Source organism: Lepidochelys olivacea, assembly GCF_965140295.1.
Source record: "Lepidochelys olivacea isolate rLepOli2 genome assembly, chromosome: 1".
Classification (NCBI taxonomy): Eukaryota; Metazoa; Chordata; order Testudines; family Cheloniidae; genus Lepidochelys; species Lepidochelys olivacea.
The window spans coordinates 284,201,655-284,224,235 of record NC_140411.1 but is presented as its reverse complement, the minus strand read 5'-3'; the positions used below and the strand labels follow the sequence as shown (position 1 = coordinate 284,224,235).

The following is a 22,581-nucleotide window of genomic DNA, read 5'->3' as shown; positions in this document are numbered from 1 at the left end:
GTTTGCTACCCACTAAACGGTTTCAGTTATTAGAGCTGCAGCGTCAGCAGAGCCACAAACTACCGCGATCTAAGGCTGAAAAGCTCTCTAGAAAAGCTAGGTGGCTTTAGTAATTATTTATTATTATTAAGAGGCAGGTCTCAAACCATTTACAGTCATAAATACTTGTAGTGTATGTTAGATTGCCAATTAATGTGTTCATTAACACTCTTGAAATGCTGCCGGCCATATTTCACATTTTTTTCTTATCAGGTTTCTCAGGTGAATTAGACCCAGCCCCAAAAGGTTTGTGTACTGGAACCTACTTTAATGATGTCCATTGGCATTAGTGAGTAGTGGGGCTTTGCAGGGGCCCTCACACTGTAAACGGGGGCGCTGGACCAATTTATATAGTGGGGACGCTGAGAGCCATTGAACCCAACTGTAAACCTTGTGTATGATGGAAACCACTTCAAGCCGCAGCCCTAATTCCAGTATTTATGACCTAATCCTTGGTGTAGATATACATGGCTAGGTCAATGGAAGAATTCTTCTGTTGACCTAGCTACCACTTCTCAGGCAGGTGGACTAACTAGGGCACCAGAAAAACCACATCCCATCAGCAGGGGAAGCATCAAGGGACATGACAACGCTGGATGCTTCAAAGCCCGCAGCCCCGGGAGCGCTCCCAGTGTTCCTGGTACTCCGCCTCCACAGGGGATTAGCTTAGAGCGCTGCGCTGGGGCACTGTTTACACTGGCGCTTTACAGCGCTGTAACTTGCTGCACTGGGGGGTGTTTTTTCACACCCCTGAGCACAGCGAAAGCTGCAGCGCTGTAAAGTGCCAGGATAGCCATAGCCTACACCACAGTACCCTGGAGCAGTGTTGCTGTAGCAGTCCTAGTGTAGACAGCCGCTGTACATTACTTGGACCTACAGTAAAATCGCAAAATTCTGAACAGCTGACGATCCAAATAGTTACTTTCAAAGTGGAACAATATGCATGTGCCTAGACTGAGCAATTGGAATTAGACACTACTTTATGAAACAAAACTCCTTTACAGCTGTTTGAATGAATGTTCAAGAAGAACAAGGTGGAGTATGTTGAACTACACTGGATGCCTCAACAGTTCTGTCCTATAGTCTGTCATTCCTGCATAAGTACCCTCCAGCATGAAGGAGTCTGTCTTGCTTATCCCTGGCTGCATAACAGCTTCCAGACACTCAAGCACTCTCATCTTGGCAACTTCCAGCCCTAACTTCACCTTGCAGGTTAACAAGAGGTACACACCGGTCCCTTTGAATTGTATCCCTATGATCTACAGCCCCTGATACTGGCTATTCACAAAAAATCCAGATCCTTCACACCCCAAGGTGCAGGGTACCCCAGTTGACAAGTTTTACCTTAAACCATCACTCTTGGAAACCACACAGCACTTGTGAGCCCTTATAATAAAACAAAAGTTGGTTCAAGTGAGAATAAAAATTTAACTAGAAAAACAAAAGTGATAGAAACAAGAGGTTACAGCACAACAAAAACCATAAACTGCAAACCTGGAAGACTTATCAATATATGAAGTAAGTTTTCCCTGCAAAGTTCAGTCTGTGGTAGAGCTGGCTGGTTTCACAAGACTCAGGATCCGGTTCATGAAAGCCCCCATGTCCCTTGGGGGATGTCCTCAGTGAATGGATCCAAAATGCTTCTCCCCCTGTGTGTTATACTGAAAACAGCCTCTTGTTTCTATTCAGACAGAGCAAACCTCTTTCTGTTGTAATGTTCCTTTTCCACTTCCAAGTGGTTTCAATTGTTTGTAGTTATATCTGATGGTTTCCCAGTGGTAGGCTTGGGAGGGAGCAAGGCCAAACAACTGAGTTTTGCATTACCTCCCCAGCTAAACAGGGTGGGGTGACAACTCCCCCTGAATGAACGGGTCATCCCCGAGACACAGAACTCTAGTGGCTAATTTTTATTTCAGTCCATAAAGCATGTTTTCAATATAAATACATTATTCCTTAAATATTGCCCATACATACATCTCACAATGATTCAGAGTCTTGACAAGTTACAAGCTTTCTGTAGATAGGTGTTACTCTTTAGGGACAAATATCCTGTAAGATGTGTTTGGTGTAGTACGTTTGTAGGGTCTGAAGTGAGAGCTGTTTGCAAGGAATAGGGGCCAAGGGGCCTCTGTCTCACAAATGTATCCAAAGCTCTACCTGTTCTACTGTAGTTCTAATAAATCCTATGCAAGGTTTGCTAAGTTTCCTAGTAGCAGCCCTGTTAGCTAAATTCTTTGGCTATAGCTGATGTTCAGATGCCTCCTAGCGCCAAACTTTAATATTGCGAGCTGGAAGGATTCTGAACCTGATCCTTGAAAATATAAATGATAGCCCTCTCATTCTTCTGGTATTTTCCCCTATTCTTCCCTTGCCCAGAGAGGTTGCTGATAGAAGAGTGCAGTTGTACAGACATTGCACCTGTGTATACAATATTATAAGGCTCCTAACTTTGAAAGCCAAAGACTGATGTGCCTGAAAACCTGTAGAATGTACTTATTGTGTGAAGCTTGAGGGAAATCTGGCAATGTTTTGGGAACTACAGAGAATGGGCTCAAAAAGAGGACAGAAAAAGCAAAGGTACTATCTGCAATGGTCCACGTTCCCCTACTGGTTTCCTCCCAAGATTTGTTCTGATGAAGCTTGATGATCTTAACTACAGTACTTTCTGCGGTAGAAAGGGGATGGTGGTAGAATTTATTAATTGATAGCAAGTTTTGAGTTTCATGATAGGCTCTTACTGGAGGGACTTTATTTCTTCAAATGTTCATAAATATCTGTCTGGGGGTATCATAGATTTAGCTTGCATGACACCGTCAGAATCTGAGATTCCATAGAAGGAAAGAAAAAAAAAGTAAGTTTCTAGGGCCTGGTCTATGGGGCGGGGCAGGAGGGGGAGCGAGCTAAGTCCGTCTAAGCTACGCAACTTCAGCTACGAAAATAGCGTCGCTGAAGTCAACGTACTCAGAGCTACTTACCATGGTGTTTTCACTGCGGTAGGTCGACTGCTGACACTCCCCCGTCGACTCCGCCTATGCCTCTTACTCGGGTGGAGTGCCGGAGTCGACGGGAGAGCGCTCAGCGGTCAATTTATTGCGTCTTCACTAGACACAATAAATCAAACTGTGCTGGATCGATTGCTCCGGAGGTAAGTTCAGACATGCCCTAGCTCTTTTGGCTGCAGACATAACCCTCCAATTGTATAGTGAGTACAAACTGATGTCATGTTTGCCTGAATCTGCAGACAGCCTGAAACACAAGAGTCAGATGTGAGAACTCCTATGTCCACCATAAACTGCACTGGGGCGTGAACCATAACAGTCAGTAATAACCTTTTCAATATCAACTTTAACTATTCCACTACTGATCAATTAAGCAGATGTAATGGAAAAGACATTGAGAGTGAAGTCTGCAAGAGGTGGGCACAGGGAGTTGTTGGGAGAGGGGAAAAAAGAGAAAAGGGAGAGAAACTGTCAAAGAAAGATGGGAAAGGAAGAGAAACAAGGGCAGAAGTAGCAGTGGCATAACAGGGCTCAGCTTTTCTCACACAGCATGACAAGGTACTAAATAAATAATAAATAAAAGTTACTACTTGAGTTCTGGTTTCTTGATCTTCGTACAGAACTCCCATTGATATCAGTTAGGGATCCCCTGTGGACTGAGGAGAAGTAAGATTTCCTGTATTTATTGTCCAGGCCACAAACCATAATCAAAGACACCAGAATAAGAGCTGCATTGACAGCAGAGAAGCAAGTGGCATTCACACTCTGGAAGCTTGGAACATTGGACTGTCACTGCTAAATAGGAAATCACTTTTGAGTTAGAAAATCCACAGTAGGGGACAATGTCTGGGCCAATTGGGTACAATGGAATGATCCTGCTTGGTCATAACAAATCTTCCATAAAAACTGGGGTAGAAGTGGGATGGGAGGGAAGGTGTACTTCAGGTGGCCCATCCAGGAGAACAGGAGGGCATCACCCTTGGCATCTTGATATTGTGCTGCTCTGGAACACCATATGTTGAACTTCTTGTTCAGTTGAGGGGCAAACTGGTTCTGAGATGGTGTTTCCCACTAAGACGTTGTTCAGCACTGAATTGTGTAATTTCCACTCATGATTGGTGACAAAATGTCTGCCAAGGCTGTCTGCCAGCGCATTCTGAGCCCCTGGAAGGTATACTGCAGAAATTGTGATGCGGATATACTAATTCCATAATTTGACTGCCTCTATGCACAATGGGAGGGATTTTGCCCCTGTTAGTTTATATAGAAGATGGTCATCATGTTGTCTAACATTATCCAGACATGTCGGGATCATAGGGGTTGGAGGAATACATTGCATGCATATCTGACTGCTCTTAGTTTTAAGAGAATAATATGCATCTGCGTACCTTGTGTTGTGTGACCACCTTCAGGGGTTCCCCAATTATAAGGAATGTGTCCATGATTATTGTCATGTGATGTCAGGTCTGGGAGGTAAGAAAAATACTCCACTACACGTGTTTTGGGTTTGTCCACCAGATGAATGATGCCCTGACATTGACGGCAATTGTCACTACACTGTTCATGCTTTGTCTGTCTGGCATCTATATTGACCAGAGCCAGGCTTCCAGACCACAATGATGGAGCCTAGTGGGCACACTACATAAGTACAGGAGGCAATGTGACCTAGCAAAAAGAGACCTGGATTGTTGTTCAGGGTGTGAAAGTGACTTAGTTTATCAAACTGCTCATGGCATTCAATCTGTGTGCAGGAAGGTAGGCGCTGGCTGTGGCCAAGTCCAGGGTTGCCCCTAAAAAGTCTATAAGCTGCAGAAGAGTCAGAGTAGACTTTCTATGTTTATGCAGCTTCCCAAGGATACCATGAGGTAGAGTAAAGACAAGGTTTCCGACTGAACTTCCAGATGGGATCTGCTCGTTAGAAGCCAGTCCTCCAAAGACAATGTAGCTGTTTCATCTCATCTATGCCACCACCCCTGAAAAATCTTTGTGAAGACCCGGGAAGCTGTTGCCAGACCGAAGAGGAGTACCCTGAACTGGTTGTATTTCAGTCTTACCAGAAACCTGAGGAACCTCTCATGTGGATATTCACATGAAAGTAAGCATCTTTCATGTTGAGAGCTGTGAACCATGGGTCCTTTTCCAAGGAGGGAATTATTGATGCCAATGTAACCATGTGCAATTTTAATTTGCAATTAAAAATATTTAGTTGACATAGGTTGAGGACAGGCTTCTGTCCTCTCCTTTCCTTGGGAACTATAAAAATTGGGAGTAGAACCCTTTCCCTTGATACTGAGGTACCACTTGCTCTATAGCTTCTCGTTCAAGGAGAGACCCGAGCTCCTCTCAGTGGATCTCATGAGAGTGGTCCCTGAAGTGGAGCCAGAAAGGGCGTTTTGGAGAAGAAAAACTCAATGGTGTACTCAAAGTGGATATCTAGTACTCACTCACTTGTCCTTTGTTATAGCCCTTCAGTTGTGGGCTAAGTATACTAGGCCCCCACCAAAGCAGACTTTGGAAACAGGTGGGAATGGCATCTGTGTTGGGTCTCAGCTCTTGAGTATCCAATCAAAAGTAACCTTTAGTCGGTGAATTGGATTGCATACCTTGGCCTCTGCACCTGTTGACACTTGTGTGGCAGTTTATGTGGTCATTGGTGGTAGAAAGACTGTGGAAGAGGCCTTGCCTTTTATACCCGTTTATGATGCTTCCTCTTAGGGGCAAGGGTATAAATGCCCAAGGAGTGGAGGGCTGTCCTGGAGTCTTTTAACAAGTGCAAAGACTTCTGTTTTCTCAATAAAGAGATTGGTTTAATTGAAGCACAAGTTCTCAGTAGTGTTCTGAACCTCTGTGAGGAACCTCGAAGACAACTCCTCTTGCTGTTTTAATATGGCAGTGGCTATAGATCATTATGCAGTGTTGACTGCATCCACTGCATCTTGAAATGAGGTTTTTAACCATGAGTATGTCCACATAAGTCCACAACAAGGGCTTAGAACTGGGCCTTTTCCTCCTGGAAGAGTTCATCTTTCAACACCAGGAACTTCAAGTAGTTCATAAAATCATATTTTGATAACAGGGGCTGATAGTTAGGAGATTCTGAATGGGAGGCTGGTGGATATAAATACCTTCCTCCCCAGAAGGTCGCCATTTAGCTCCCTTGTCCATGTGGTGGTTTTAGGGTGTTGCTGCATGGATCTTCCCATGGCTGCTCATACTACTAAGGAGCTGGGGGTAGGTTAAATGAACAGGAATTCTGCCCCTTTTAAAGGCATAAAGTAATGTTCCTCAACCCTTTTAGGATAGGGTACACATTGCTGATGTATGCCATTCCACTCTAGGTGGTTTTAAAATGGCCTAAGTCACCAGGAGAGCTACCCGACTGTGTCCAGCAGACTGCAGCATATGTGAGAGGTTGTGTTGAGTATCTTGAACTTCTAATGGAATCTAAAGTCCTGCCACCACAGTCTGCAATAGTTCTTGACACTGCCTATGATCATCAGGTGGCGATGGTGAAGATAGAGCAATTGCCTCATTCGGTGAGGAAGATGATATCCATATCTGCACTGGTGGATCCAGTTAGTTAGCTTCCTCCTGCATGTATTCTTGTGGAGTGGGTTGTTGTTGTCTAGGAGGAGAGGGACATGACTTTCTGGTAAAGCACACTAATCTGGGTGTCTTGCATAGGAGGACTCCATGAATTCCAATAGGGCCACAATATGAAGGATTGTAAGGTGGTCAGGGCAGCCCAAGGCATTGGGTACCAGCAGTCTCTTGGAGGGTAACCTTGCTTGAGCAGAGGATGGGTCCAAGAAACTCTCAAGGCCCTAGCTGTCCAAACCTCCCTGGGTTGGGGGAGATGATGGTTTGTCTTGGACCCAAGTTTCAGCTGACAAGGTGGCGGGACTTGGTTACATCAGTGGTACTGCTGGTGTCGGCGGGAGGATGCTCCATCTCACAGATGGCTTAGGGGAGTAACTCCTTCTCTTCGAGGTGGCATCCTCATCTGGGATCAAAACATCCATCAGAATTGGGTCCAAAAGTAGAGAAGTTTGTGGGTCCAGTAGGGCGAAGATATCCTCTGGGATAATATATGTTTCAAACCATTCCAGTGTATGAGGGGTTTTGGTTGTTAGTTTCACTGGATCCACTGCCACAACAGACTTAGAAGTTGGCAGAGCCTTAGGGGACAGGGACAAGATGTGTGTCCCATCTGGGGCTCTTGATTGGTACCAGCAGATAGTGGTCCTTTTGCTTGCTAGGTCATGATCAGCACTGATGTCTATACTGGGGATGGCATGGTTCTTGGGACCTGCATGAGAAGACTCACCTGACTTGGAAGGAATCCATTCTCCTAGAAGCAGCCTTAGGTCATAGCTATACTACAGTGCTTACAAAGGCGCAGCTGTAGCGCTGCTAGTGAGGTGCTCTAAGCCAACAGGAGAGAGCTCTCCCGTAAACTAAAATTACTCTAGCCTCCGCGAGCAGCAGTACCTATGTCAGTGGGAGAAGCTCTCCCGCCAACACAACGCCGTCCACACTGGCGCTTAGGCAGCTCAGGGAGGTGGCTTATTATTCACATCCTTGAGGAATAGAATTTCTACCACTTAAGCTGTAATGTGTACATAGTCGAATGCCATGTCTACGCTACACAATTTTGTTGACAAAAGGCAACTTTTGTTGACAGAACAGTGGAGGTGTGCACGCTGCCATACTCCTCTGGCCGATTTAACTCTCCAGCTATGCCAATAGAATAAAACCACCTCAACGAGAGGCACACAGCTTTTGGAGATGAAGTTCAAGAGACACAGTGTCAGCATACACACTGTGCTCGCTTATGTTGCCCTAAGTGGCCTCAAGGAAGGGTCTCAGAAGGCTCATTGTGACCACTCTGGTCACCCGTTGAACTCTGCTGCCCTGCAGCCAGGTACACAGGCATGCACTCCTCCCCCTTTAAAGCCCTGAGAATTTTTGAAATTCCTCTGCCTGTTTGCTTGGCATGGAGAGTTCACATAGCATATTCCCAACTGATAATGCCAGCTCCCCGCAGCAAACGTGCTCCTAGCTGGAGTACATCAGAGTTGTTGGATCTGCTGAGTCTGTGGGGAGAGGAGGCCGTGCAATCATAGCTCAGCTCCAGCCATAAGGACTTTGATATGTACGTGGGCAGATTGCTGAGGAGGGGCACAAAGGGACACACAGCAGTGTTATGCTAAGATCAAAGAGCTGAAGCAGGCATAACAGAAAGCAAGGGAAGCTAATTGTCACTCTGGGGCATTGCCAAAGTTGTGCTGTTCCAATAAAGAGCTGCACACTATTCTCGGCAGCGACTCCATCAGGCGGGGGGGGGGGGGCGGGGCGCGCTAGAGGCTCCAGCCAGCAGCGTAAACCCTGCAGACGAAGTGATGGACGAGGAGGCGGAGTTCGAGGAGCATTTGGGATATACAACAGGATCATCCAGTAGTGTGACAAGCTAGGACCTCTTTTTGACTCTGGAGGGGTCTAGCCAGTCCCAGCATCCAGCTCTGGCATGCCTGATGCAGGAGAGGGGAGTTCTGGTAAGTACTCATTTTGCTTTGATACTGCACATCATCACGAGGTAGAGCTCTTTTTTAAAAAGAGGGTAGAAGAGGGATAAGGGATAAAAATTAACACTAGCACTATTCACATTTGCTTTTCATTCCCCTATGTAACTACAGTGGGAACCCTAGCAGAAAATGTTAGGCACACCGGGATGTCCCGGGAATCCTCCATAGAGATCTCTACGTAACTTTCCTGGAAGTACTTTGCAATCCTCTGCTGAAGGTCCCTTGGTAAAGCTGCCTTATTCCCCACCCCCCGCCGTGGAAACTTTGCCACACCAATTGGCATTTACATCTACAGGCACCAGAGCAGCACACAGACCCAGTCTGAAGCTGTATACGTGCAGGAGACGCACTCTTGCATCTTTGGTTACCCTCAGGAGTGAGATATCAGCTTTGATCACCCTCACTTGTGGAAAACTGTGCCAGTATTCAGAATAGTGTCCCTAGGTGCTTGTAGTTATCCCCTTCGGAAGCCACTGAACTCTTCGTACCATCTTCCCCCTACCCTCTGGGCCAAACACACCATGCTCAGGGCTCTCACTATTTGTTTCTTTAGCTTCTGCAGATGTCCCCTGAGGGTCACCTCCTACACAACAGCAGAGCAGCTCTGTCAGATAAGGAGATGAACCAGGAGGCATAAGGAGGAAACGTTTAGGGAAGAGCTGCAATCTGCTGCTCCTGCTAACAAGCAGAGACAGACAGAGACCAAAAAAAACAAACCTCAGAATGGATAACCAGGAGAGGAGACAGGAGTGGGAGCAGACAATATAGGGGCAGGAGCAGATGATAAAGCTAATGGAGGACCAGAGATGCTGAGGTCCCTGACTGCACTGCAGGTGGAACAAATCGGTGCTTACCTTCCCCTGCAGCCCATACAGAACTGCCTTTCATGCCATCACCAAACTCTTCCCACACATTCCTTGCACGTTCCTGGCCTGTCACACTAACCCTTGCACTCCATCCCTAGGGACATGTTTCATAATGACAGCTGGACATACACGCACTTGTGAGTGCCAAACTGATTTGTGACTGATCGATAGTCTGGAGTTGCCAACTTCCACACAGCGATCACCACTTTTCCAGTGTGAAGGGAGCTCTCATTTTGGTGTCCTTGCACTGCAGGGTAGGGGCAAGGTCTGTACACAGTTCCAGGAAGGTAGCTTTGCACATCCAAAAGTTCCATAGCCACTGCTTGTCATCCCATATCTGAATCATGATGTAATCCCACCACTCAGTGCTTGTTTCCCTGAGCCCAGTAGTGATGGTTTCCCACTTTGGAGAACTGTCTATACTGACTCATTAAAATGGTTACTATTTCCTCTATCCAGGTGGTATATTTAGGGGAATCTATATATTTTTAAGTCTATACAGCAATTTAAAATATAAGCCAGAGTTCATTTGATCAAGTGGTGACCTCTGAAATTCACTAAGGCATTATGAAAAGAGTTTTGTACATCTTTATTCCATGGTTCCAGACTTGCCTATAAATACAGAACTGCAGCAGAAATTGAATTTGTTTGACTAGTCAACATGTCATTTGGGAAAAGAAATATGTAGCTCAAATTCACAAGTGGCAACATGACCTTATTATCCCCATTATATTGACTATGAAAAGCCTAGATAAAACTGTCCAGGAAGGAGAATAGTGCAGTTGAGTTGATGTTTTATGTTGCTGAGTGTTAAACAGTTTGCTTATAAAAAGTTCTCAAAAATGACTGTCTAGTAAAAAAAAATAAATAAAAAAATAAAAAATCAACTGCAGCATGTAATATGTCAACAGTTTACATAGCATAATAAAACAAGACTAACTTCTGAAAATACTAGGTTTTATTCACACCCCAGTGGTAAACAATAACCTTAATATGATTACTAGGTTTCTTTTGTAGATCGCTGTCACATAAAATACAAAACCCATAGCAGAAACAAGCAGACAGTTATGAACATTTAATGTGGTCTTGTTGGAAGTTAAATGAATTATACTAATCTTCTGAAGTAGTCAAATCCAAAAATGCATCATCTCCTAGTTAGTACAAGTCACTGCCATTTCTCTAACAAGGTAATGGAAGGCACAGCTAGTGCAAGCAGACAAACCCATTCAAACTACTGGGCTGAAAAGACTTTGGTTGGTTCTTCAGGAGAGGATTTTCTCTAAACAAATATTGGTCTCAGTTAACAGTTCTGATAATCTTCACAGCTGCAGTCTAATAGCTACATGACGAAAGACTTCACAAGAACCAAACTATGTAGCAATGAATTAACATTCATGCTTTAGGGGATTTACTGCATTCTACATATTGGCAGAAAGTTATACTATTAAAATGCTAGGTAGAATGAACCTACATTTTAAACTGGTACTTAGGTGTTTGATTTCATTTTAACAAATTGTTTACTTAATTCTACCAAGAAGATACAAAACATAAGGCTGTAAGTAACTAATAGTTGTGTTTAGGCTATTACAGTGCAGGTAATCCTCAAGGCCACATACACACTGCTTCACTGCTGCTTGCATTCTGCTGGGTTTTGATCCTTCTGTTGAGGAATAAAAGAAAGGTCAGTGTACAGATGTCACATCAAGTTATTTTTCTAAGCCACTTATCAAAGCTGTCAAGCAAGTGTTTTCTAGTTTCAATTACAGCTCTTAAGAATCAAGTTTAGCTATTAAGAATCTTGCATCTTCTCTCCCTTATCCACCCTGTGAATACTATACCACATTGTATTCAAATCTCTGTGCACTAGGCAAGTTAAGGATATCTTTGAATAGCCAAATTCAAGAGGATGCCTCAGTTTTTCCTTTGGGTGGGGGCTGCACTAGCCATTGGCAGCAACACAGAACTTCTGACTACAGTAGGGTGGTATATCCTGAAAAAAAATTGAGGGAAAGAAAATGGGAACAAAACTGGCCTGGCACCGAAATGGAAGAGATGCCCATATACTCCAAGAGTCTTAGCCAAGGAGGACTTTCCTTGATCCCATGAGCACAGACAGCTCAAACATACAGGCTCACTGCACAGGTCATCATGTATCTGTATAATGACATGATGTGAGCAGTAAACTGGTGAGGGTAACACTTAAGTCCCCATCAAGGCTCCCAAGGTATAAAGCCTACAGAAATAACATCTATTCCATGGCGTTTATGGCTTCTATAGCTATATTTCTCAGCACCTGTCATGACTGATGTATATGCAAACTAATTCCTGTCTGCACTGTTGAACAGTAGACCCATTATTTGTGTCATCTGGGCTAACAGGGAAGCCAAATCTTCCTCATAAAAAGGGCAAAAATTCACATTAATACCAGTAGTGGAGAGCTTACTTGCTCTAATGTCATCCCTCAGGAGACAAGTCACACTTTGAAAGCTGGCTCCTGACCTGCATAATTAACAAAAGCATAAAATCCTGAAAATGGATAGTGGTCGCTGAGATGACATGTTGAATACCCTTCGTATGTAAGTGATTTAATGAGCCACCTGAGGGGTGATGGAACTAGATTGTGATGGCATACCTGAATGAGCCAGCAGAACCTGGCCCCTCGACATCAAACACAGGCTGATAGCTAATTTGCGAGTGGGAAGTGAGAATTACTAAAGAAAATTACAAACAATATGGTAGGGCGAGTAGCAAAATGTATATTGGATTATATGGCACACTGAGAATCAGCCTTCCTAACACTGACTGTACTTTCATTATAGTAACAGTCTCAACCAAGGACCAGTCTCAGTCAACTGTGGTGATGGAAGAACTAGCAGAGGGTGGTTTCATACCCATCCCAGTAAATTTACATGGATATACTAAGTACAGTATCTAGGGCATAAGTTTGCAACCTTTTTTCATTTGTGAACGAACGCTTTTGGAAATTCACCCTGTGGTCCGCAGACCCTGAAGTCTTAGACTGAAAACTGAACAGAATTCAACTATAAATGCTGCACATTTCTGGCATGGCACTGGACGCAGCGTGAGAAAGGGCCCTGAACTGTGGGCTTTTATGGTAATGACAACACTTCTGGGTTTTGACCTGTAAAGTGGGGTATTCACATTCTGTTTTTCTGGTCAATCAAAAGTATACCTTTTCTGGCATCTGAAATTTTATTTTCGCAGTCCCCTTAGACAGTCTGTGGATCCCCAGAGGTCCACAGACTGAAAACCACTGAACTAGTGGAGATTGTAAGTTGCTGCATTGTCTGTATACCAGCTACTTGACAACGTTTAGAACAGATGCTGGAGACTCCATCTACTTAAACATAAAACGGAAGTAAATGCTTAGAGCATCTTCTTGCAAGTTTATATTAGCCCCACGCTGCTCAGACAGCCAAACATGAGTAAACAGATGGATCTGTGAAACCATGACAGAAGCAAATCTGAGATGAACATTTAGTCAACTCAGCAATTGGCTTTGACGACAACATTTAGTGCTACATCGACATGCAGAAGAGTTGGTGAATGATGACATGCAGGATTGTAAGATTGCTCAGTGGGAAGTGGTAAAGCATACATAGTGACTGTTGTGCATTTTGGAGTGAAGCAGAAGCAAAAAACCCTTAGTGACACTCCAGGTGCATGGGAGTAAATAATTGTTTCCTGGCTTCTCACTGTGTGCAGCTGAACAATTCCCATGGTAGTGCACATGGGAATGGCCTGTAGGTGTGTTTTAACATGTACTTGCTCTTCATCTTATCAACTTGATTCCCACTGCCAGGCCACGTACAACCTTCTGTTTTGCTTAGTACAGGTCTCGCTCCCCGCTCCCATTTTTAAGGGCCTACTAGCTTCCCACCTTATCATCCCACAGCACTTTCTTTTTAAAAAAAAAAAAAAAAAAAAAAATCTGGCTCTAAAGCAGCTACTTCTGGGGAACAGAGGTGCTCAGTCCCACTGCCTAAGAGTGTTACTGCCTTGATGACATCTTTCTCCCCTCATTCCCCCACCACTTGTTAGTCATCCCTGTGGTCCTAAATCATAAGTCCAGACCCTTGCCCTGTTTCTGTTCCATTTCTTGGTGCTGCAGCAATAGCAACTGCCATCTTGCCATGCTCAGTAGGTAGCATAAGAGGGAGAAGATTCAGTCAAGTGTGGTCTGCACAAACATGTGATAACAGATCACTTACATATACAGATAAGGATACTGAGGCTAGACCTGCACAGGACTGTATGCAAGGGGACTTGCGTATCCATTTGAACACTACTCCCTCCATTGTGCCCTATGCTGGGCTAAGCAACAAAACGGCTGCATCCCTCAGTTGCCTCAAACAGAATTTGAAATATTGCAACCTAGCAACAGCCAATATCTGACCAGCCTACAAGGCCAAAGAGTTAGACAATTAGCATATCCCACAGCAGGTGCATGAGCCCTACGTGTCTCAGCTTGCAAATAATCAATTTGTTGATATTTCTGTCAGGGTAGGTTAAAGCAGTTCAGCAGGAAGGGCACTACGTGCATTACTTTGCTCTCCATAACAACTAATTTTTTGGGTCATGGGCAGTGAAGGGTACAGTGGAATACAGCTGGTTGGATACAACACGGCAAATGCTAAACAGTTTTGTTTGACCTTGCTTGATGTACCATTATTGGTTTGGTCTAAGTCCTGCCAACACTGCTGAGAAGCAATTTTGATGTATCCATATAGCCTGCTGATCTTTCAGTGTGTTCTGGAAAGCCCTCCTTCACGTACGCCCACCGCAGCTAGCACGCTCTGTAAATTCCTCTACAATGTGGGCTGACACTAACAACTCAACTTGCCAAGTTGGCTGATAACTCTCTGCACATTGTTTAGAGATTTCTAGCAGACAGGGAGGGAAAGGCAGAGAAAAATTATCTATAGAATTATTCTGCTTCTGTGTATCTGCAACAAGAGCATCCCTAGTACCTGCCCATCTCCATCACATAGCTTTTGCAGATCAGAGTAGATCTTACCATATTGTGGGTGCCTACAATTTTTGGACCAGTGACATTTCCCATTATAATCTAGCATTTTTTATAACAAATTATAATACATTCTCCCCAAAATGATAGTTGCCTTTTATCTGATGAGTAGTCCCCTTTCCTGCAAGATTTCTTCTACAACTAGCCCCAGCAGGCATCATGTAACTGATATAACCAACTACCCAGTGTCACCTGAGTAACAGTGGTGTTTCCAATGTCATGTATATTTCAGTTTGGTTTGGTTCCCACTCACAATTCCTAATGACCTGGCTTGGCTTCCTGATCAGTGCTTGTGGCCCCAGAAGTAGCTGGATAAATGCTACCTACTATGACAACTAGGTTTCAAAAATCCCAATGGCTCATCTAGAATAAAGGGACTAATGTGGAGGATGAATTTTCAGATGTCTGGTAATCCCAAACTAAGTTATGAGAATTTGCATAAATTTGGGAGTATGCAAAACAGAGGATTAACAATCTCTGCTGCACATCCATATTGCCCTCCTTTTAAGTCATCCTGAAGTCTCTGCTCTCTACATAGTAAACATCTGTATTTTCCCCTGTACATCCTCTTCCCAAAAATGGGGAACGACTGGAATGAGATGGGCTCTTAGCCCAGCAATATATTCCCCACCACAAAGGGGTGCACGTCAGCTACACCTACGTTTTCTTTAGAGCATTGTTGTAGGTTCTGCTCAGTACAGGAGGATGATTATCTCCAGGGAAGACAGCCCAAATCCTCTCCTTACTCTTAAGTCTTAAAATACAGCTTCAGCCCCACTCAAGAAATTTCACCCAAGTGAAAGGATATGTTTCTCCTTGATAGTGCAGCAAAATGCAGGCTACACTTTATGTCACAGTTAATAGCAAAAATACATACATCAGTGACAAACTTGCCCAACTACATCAAAGATTTTAACAGCCCTCATTTAAGATCATTTAACTTGTATTTTCTTTATGAATAACAAAGCTTTTACTTGCTGAAAAAAGGTTGCTTAGGTATATTTTTTAAAAAAAACTCATTTTGTAATAATACTTTAATTTCTTTAAAAAAAGATCCCTGGCCACATATTTAAAAGTGTTACTAAAAAACAAAATTAGAGTGACTATGTTGCTCAGCAAATCTTAGAAGGTAAAAAGTGGGGTATTAAAACCATCTCAGAGAGCAGTTGAGTCAAAGCATGTTTGTTACAGGAATTATTAATTGTATATTGCCCATTAAAAAGTGTTGCCTTAAATTAATTGCGTAATTTTAATGAAATACATTAATTGGTACTAGTCACCTTCGGGTCATAATCTGGATCATTTTCTTCATCTGCTTCTTCCTCCCCTTCCTGAAAGATAGAAAGTGTCAAGTAGAAAGTACTCTTGGTTCAGATTAAATACACAGAATGCAGTCAACAGGTTAAATGTTCCTCTGATGTTTGTAATTTTTTTTTCCATAAGTTTTCATCAGTGCAGAAAAGAAAAGAACTTGAATGAGATCTTGGTGTTTAGCCATACTCCGCTTTTAAGAGTAAATTTCTACATTGCATTTAGGATAAAGCTCTGCTCTTAAATATACTTGTGCTACTAGTACAAATCTAAGGCAGACTAATATCTGGCATATTTACTTTTATCACCACTTCAGGCTTACATTTATAAAACATCTCAACCAATAATGTTTTATACAGATTGGAGAAATACTAAAGAATGTTTGTCATTTATAGTTAACTAAACAAGAAACTTAAGTAACTTGCCAACTGCTCAGCTACCATTCCATCAAAGATGAAAAACTTGCTCCAAAATGAAGTATATGCGTGTCATTTTACTCATCTAACCCATCTTGTAACTCACCTCATCATCTGCCTCCTCACCTTCTTCATCATACTAAGAGAAAAAAAAAATTGTACAATGTTGTAAACGCCATCACCCTAGATGTTAAGCAGTTTTGTGTAAGTTACATGGAAGCCAAAGAATTCTCATGTTAAAATTAAGTGTATATATATTATATATACACATTTTTTTTTCAGAGGGGTAAATTTACATTAATTCAGCTTTGTCAAAAAAAATTCTAGATCTGGGTGACAGTGATCAAGATCATTAATACTGAAGATGTTTCATTGAGCAGAAAATTTAAAATAAGCTTTGACAAAGAAAGGTGTTTTCTAGTTTAAGGATAAAACCTACTCATAGTTAAGTGTTAACACATTCATTTTGCACGCATATATTTTAAAGGCAGGGTTGAAAGCCATACCTACTACAAATGTTTGACACTTCCCCTAACAAAACCGCATTTTCAGTTGCTTATAACTTTGCAAAAAACAACAGTCTGGGTTGAAATTTTCCATGCAAAGTGTCAGCCTCAGGATAAATTTTTTTAATGAATACAGCTAGATGGAGATACAGTTTTGTCCATGTTAATAAATTAGTGACCTTTTCTTTGAATAGCTCTCAAAGCTTTGGAGCAGGGATTTGAAATTTGGTAGGGGTGTTCCAGGGATGCACCTTTTGGTGTCTCCATGAAAATACATCCAAATTTGACCAAGTCGCAAGTGTGAAAAATTGAAGCTTGCAAACACTCAGTAGAGACTTGCTAGAGTTTAACAAGTAGAATTTCCAAAGATTGTCTTCACTGATCATAGCTCAATCTTCATAGTTTCTAGTGCTGACCAGACGGCACATGTGCCATTCCGAAGAGCAAGTCCCAGATCAGGGCTACAGGAGCGAGGCCAAACTTTCCCTGGAAGTGCTGCTCCACACTTGGATTTTTGTGTGTGTAGGAGAGGAGGGTGAGGCCACCTGGAAGTGCTGGAGTGAGTGGGTGTGTGTCTCCCCCTCTCAGGAAATAGTCTAATTTGACTGCAGAGGGCAACAGAAGTTGGACCGAAGGTAGGAGAGAAAAGATAGAGACAATCTGGTGAGATAGGGATTGCAAGCCAGAGTATGGGGAATACAGTTTGGACAAGGGACTAGGGTTTGTGGAGGGAGAACTGGAACACCAAGGAGGCAGGCAGGGATAGGGTCGGGGGGAAAGGGGAGAGTCAGCTTACAGGGTGGACTGGGCAAAAGAGATGCAGTGGGTGGATAGGGTATAGGTAGAAGAATTTGAGCCCAGTTGAGCACAATCCCCTTCCAGAGTCAGGAAAGAAACCCAAGGTTGAAGGTCACCATTCTTCCAGTGTCACCAAATATCTATGAACCCCAATGTCAAAGTGCGTCTCATCCTTATCCAAGTGATGGTCTATACCAGGGGTCGACAAACTATGGCATGTGTGCCAAAGACGGCATGCGAGCTGATTTTTAAATGGCACGCTGCTGCCTGCCGGGTCCTAGCCGCTGGCCTCACTCAGCCCGCTGCCGAACCCAGGCCAGCAGTGGGCTGAGCGGGGCCACCAGCCGGGACTGCAGCAGGAAGCAGCGTCGGGGGAGGGTGAAGAAGCTTGGTCCTGGCGGCTGCTGCTGCAGGGCAGGCAAGCTCCCCCCTCCCTCACCTCTTCCCCCAGCATGCTAGGTTCCTGCCCCTCCTCCTCTCCCTCCCTGCTGTCAGCTGATGGCCCTTGCAAGGAGGGGGAGAAGTGGAGCCTTGGGAGGAGGGGGAGAAGAGGTGAGGGCGGGACCTTGGGGAAGGGGGCTGGAATCAGGGCATATCCCCTCCAGCCCCCTGCCGTAAGCTGCTCTGGGCAGGGGCTGGGAGCACCCCCACAACCCTAGCCCACACCCTCAGCCCTCTGCCCTGACCCCTGCACACCCCTCAAACACACCCAGCCCCCTGTCCTGACTCCTCCACCCCCCACACACCCCTAGCTCTGACTCCAGCACCCCCCATACATACCCAGCGCCCCCACGCTCCATGCCCTGAGTCTTGCACCCCCCACATTCCCACCCTGAGCACAAAATGGGAGCTCCTGCACCGCCCCCCCCCAAACATTCCCACCTGCATCCCTCACACAAAATGGGAGCTGCCCAGGTAAGCACTCCACCCCCAAACCTCCAGCCCCAACCCTGAGCGTGCCTCTCCCACCCCATTCTCGCTCCTGGCTAGACCCTACATCCCATCCCCCAGCCTGCGCCTTCACCCCCAGCCCTGTGCTCAATGCACTCCCACCCTCAGCTCAGTGAAGAGAGAGAGAGAGTGCACGCACTAGAACTAGGGAGAAGGTAGGTACCCACTCTATGTGGGCAGGGCCGGGATCCCAGACCGACAGCGGGCTGAGTGGGGCCAGCAGCTGGAACCCAAAGCAGCAGCGGGCAGAGCTGCTCAGCCCACTGATGGTCTGGGGTCCTGGCCGCCGGCCCCGCTCAGCCCGCTGCCGGCCTAGATGAACGAAACCCCAGGTTGGCAGCGGGCTGAGCGGGGCCGCGGCGTAAGAGCAGCATTTTAATTTAATTTTAAATGAAGCTTCTTAAACATTTTGAAAACCTTGTTTATTTTACATATGGCAATAGTTTAGTTATATAAAAGATATAGACTTATAGAGAAAGACCCTCTAAAGAACTTTAAAATGTATTTCTGGCACGCAAAACCTTAAATTAGAGTGAATAAATGAAGACTTGGCACACCACTTCTGAAAGGCTGCCGACCCCTGGTCTATACAGAGGATGACAACCTACTGTTGCTATCAATTCACTTCCTTAGCACACGTAGCAGTGGATCTAAAGGTTCCAACACTACTGATGATCCATGTCTTAGTATGATGGAATTTACTTTTTTCCAGTTTGCTTTAAAAAGGTTAGAAAGCTCTGCACTAAAAAAACTTGTTAAGAGAACATTAAGATTGCAAAACCAAGAATTCAGGTTAGGAAATGAAAGAATTAAGGTTCCTTGTGCAACCTTAATCTGACACTCTTATATGCAATCACACACTTTTAGGACCTTTGCCTCATTCTGTGAATACAATGAATGATGCTCACTTAATGGGCAGCATTTCAAAATTTGGTTCTCTTCATTGTTCAGTGTGGGCCCCCTCATTTACACTATTTAAACCCTGCTTTGAAGACAAAAAATAAATAGTTTCCTCATGGGCTTTTCTACAGTGCTTATCACTATAGTATTCAAGTGCTTCACAAATATGAATTTATTTTCATAACACCTCTGAGATGGAGTATTATTTATCCCCCCCCATTTTATGGATTGGAAGCCAAGGCACAGAGATTAAGTTTACAAATTCACCCTAATTTTGGGTGCCCAATTTGAGTGATCTAGGTCCTGATTTTTCAGAGTACTTAGAATTATACAGCATTTTATATGTACAAAACAGTTCCCACTGACTTCAGCTTCAGCTGGAAGCGCTCAACTCTTCTTCAGATCAGACCCTACAATACCATATTGGGCACCCAGAAAGGGAAGTACACACAATTAGTGACCACACATGAAACATTTGGTTTAAATAATTTGTTTTGCATCATATAGAAGCTCTACAGCAAGGACAGAATCCAAAAATATCCAGTTCACTCACACACACACACACTACATGGCCCTGTGCTGGAACAGAATACATAAAAACAAAATGGGCCATATTCCAGCACACCAGGGCCATATGCTGTAGTTGATATTTTCTGATCCTACATCCAGCTTAGGTGAGCTCACGCCATTGTGTAAAGGGTCATGTCCTGATGGCAGAGAGTCACGGTCATATCCCTCTATACCTTTAAGGCCTTACACACCCTGTGCAAAACAGTTCAGTCAAAACTTACCCCCAGTGTAGATGCAATTAGGCTGACAGACGAATTCTGTTAACCTAGCCACTGCTTCTCAGAAAGATTATTTACTTCAGTGACTGAGAAACCCCTTCTGTTGCTGTAGCAAGTGTCTACACCGCAAATGCTACAGGAGAGCAACTACAGTTATGCTGGTATAGTACTTGTAGTGTAGACAGAGTGGCTACCACTGCCCTCCAAGGCTTTTGTAACATGATGTGTGTGTGGGGGCCCTACTCTGAACAGAGCTGGAAGTACCTAGACAGAGTAGATTCATGCACAAAATCCCACAAACACTACTAAAACTACAGAAATTATACATTAGGAATCTTAAATATTAACAGTATTGTTGGAGCATACTGAACCAGTTTAAAACAGACTTACATCATCATCATCATCTTCAATAGCTTCCCCTGTAAAGTACAATACTGATCGTGGGACTATACGCTCACGTAAAAAGTGGCCAATTTCAAAATCTGCAGCAAGGATTGCTTCAGCGTCATCATCCTGTGTAAGACATTAAAAGAAACAGTCAAGTGGTAAATTAATAACTCATTTGTTTTAGGAGTCTGAACACAAACTAATGTCAGATTGAGGTGACCAGATATTCAAGAGAATTCAGCACAGTGGGATTATGTTCACGGATTCTGACATTTATTGGATCGTACTTAAGGGACAACTTGCAAACGAGGGCAAATACACAATGTATGCATCTCCCCACGTTTTAAAAAAGCAACCCGTGAAAAGTCTGAAATTTTGTGCAAATTAACACAGAAACCTCAATACAGTTCCTTCATTTTTAAGTCAACATTTTTACCCAGACTAGTATTAAAAAGAAAGTTTCCCCATTTCCCCAATGTTTAGCTTCTCCAGATCATTTTAGTGTTCTTCACGACCTTGCTAAAATTCTGTTAAGCACTAAAACCCCTTGAATATCTTACAAATACATTAATATCCAAATGCTTTAAAGACTCTTTGCTTACTCCGAAGGCATGTCTCTGCCACTTAATTCAACCACAGTGATAGTAATAAATTCACCCATAATTCAGTTAACATGATATTTAAGTTAGATTTACACTGACAACCCAATGAGATGGGTACAACACTTAAGTTTTCACTCCTGTTGTCCATAGATTCAGGTAAACAGAACTCTACTGGTTTACATCTGAAAAACCATCTTCAAACCAAAGGGGCTAGATTTAAAAAAAAAAAAAAAAAAAGTGTTTAAATGAAAAAAGTTAAAAATTTGTATAAGATGCCAAAACACCTAGGGACTGAGTTTATGCTAACCGTGGCATCTCTGGCAGCATATTCAGTGATAAAAAGCAGACCCATTACATAAAAAGCATAATCTACATTCAGTGTTTATGAGAATAGGTTTTCAAGACATTGTCACACAGATAAGGCTTTTTCTGTAAAGCTTCCCACCACTGGTAGACAAGATGAATAGTAGAGCTGAGAAAGCATTTGTGGGCACCTGAGCTTCACCAGTTTTAGCAGTGGTGGAAAGGGTAAGTGGATAGAGTAGGCACATCTTTTCTGAGGTAACTAGATAAGTAGGTTAATTAAATCTTTCTCCTTTAGAGACTGTAGTTCAAGTTAGTTTGACACTCACCTTAGGCTGGTATTATTGGTTCCTCACTTTCATGAGTCCCAACTTTATTCAAATTTTAACCTTTACAAGACAACTCCAGTTTATCCTTCACAAGCATCAACAAGCCCAAAATATACTAATTACAACTAAGAATGCTCTTATACAGCCTGAATAGATCTTCCCATAAAGCAAGCCAGAATACGTGCTAAACAGTATTTACTAGAGAAGTGTTCCTTATTACATGAAGAAATAGCTAGAATAGTTTAATATCTTCCCAAGTTATAGCTTAAGTAGCACACATTCTTTCCAAATTTGGTGTATTGAATTTCTTCAACTTACCAGGTCTCCACTTTCAGGAACTGTAAGAAAGAGGGGGGGGGAAAAAAAATAAGTAATTTAAAAAAAATACTACATATAATTCATCGCAAATTAATCCAGACAATACTTACCTTCAGGGGGACTAAAGAAATTGAAGAAAGAATCATTGGAGACAGTTTTTGTCACTGTTCTAACTGTCCCACGTCCCTTGTGTTTCTGCTTCTTTTTGATGGTTTTCAAAGTAACATTTTTTCCTTTTTTCCAGTCTATTTGGCACCTGCAAGAAATAAGGAAAATAACTATCAAACTGGGACATACTTACAATTTCACATTGTTTTTACACACTAAAGTTACCCCTAGTCTAAGGATATGGTTAAATATTTAAGTACAGCCAGTTGTCTATTTTAAGGTGATCTTGAAAATTATTATGTATTTGGAGAAAACACTGTGGGCTAGC

The 22,581-nt window shown here is 43.3% G+C and overlaps 1 protein-coding gene across 2 annotated transcripts in view; it reads right to left on the bottom strand.

The window, feature by feature from the left end:
• Positions 1-10,429: 10,429 nt before the first annotated feature.
• NAP1L1 (nucleosome assembly protein 1 like 1) overlaps positions 10,430-22,581 on the bottom strand; it is a 51,981-nt gene continuing 39,829 nt past the window's right edge. For both annotated transcript variants that reach the window (XM_084630124.1, XM_084630125.1), the window contains exons 10-15: positions 22,256-22,401; positions 22,146-22,165; positions 20,597-20,719; positions 16,370-16,402; positions 15,817-15,867; positions 10,430-11,149 (exon numbers count right to left, since the gene is read on the bottom strand). In XM_084630124.1, coding sequence (XP_084486250.1) covers positions 11,114-11,149; positions 15,817-15,867; positions 16,370-16,402; positions 20,597-20,719; positions 22,146-22,165; positions 22,256-22,401 — 409 coding nt within the window. In that variant the 3' untranslated portion in view covers positions 10,430-11,113. The remainder of the gene's footprint in view (positions 11,150-15,816; positions 15,868-16,369; positions 16,403-20,596; positions 20,720-22,145; positions 22,166-22,255; positions 22,402-22,581) is intronic.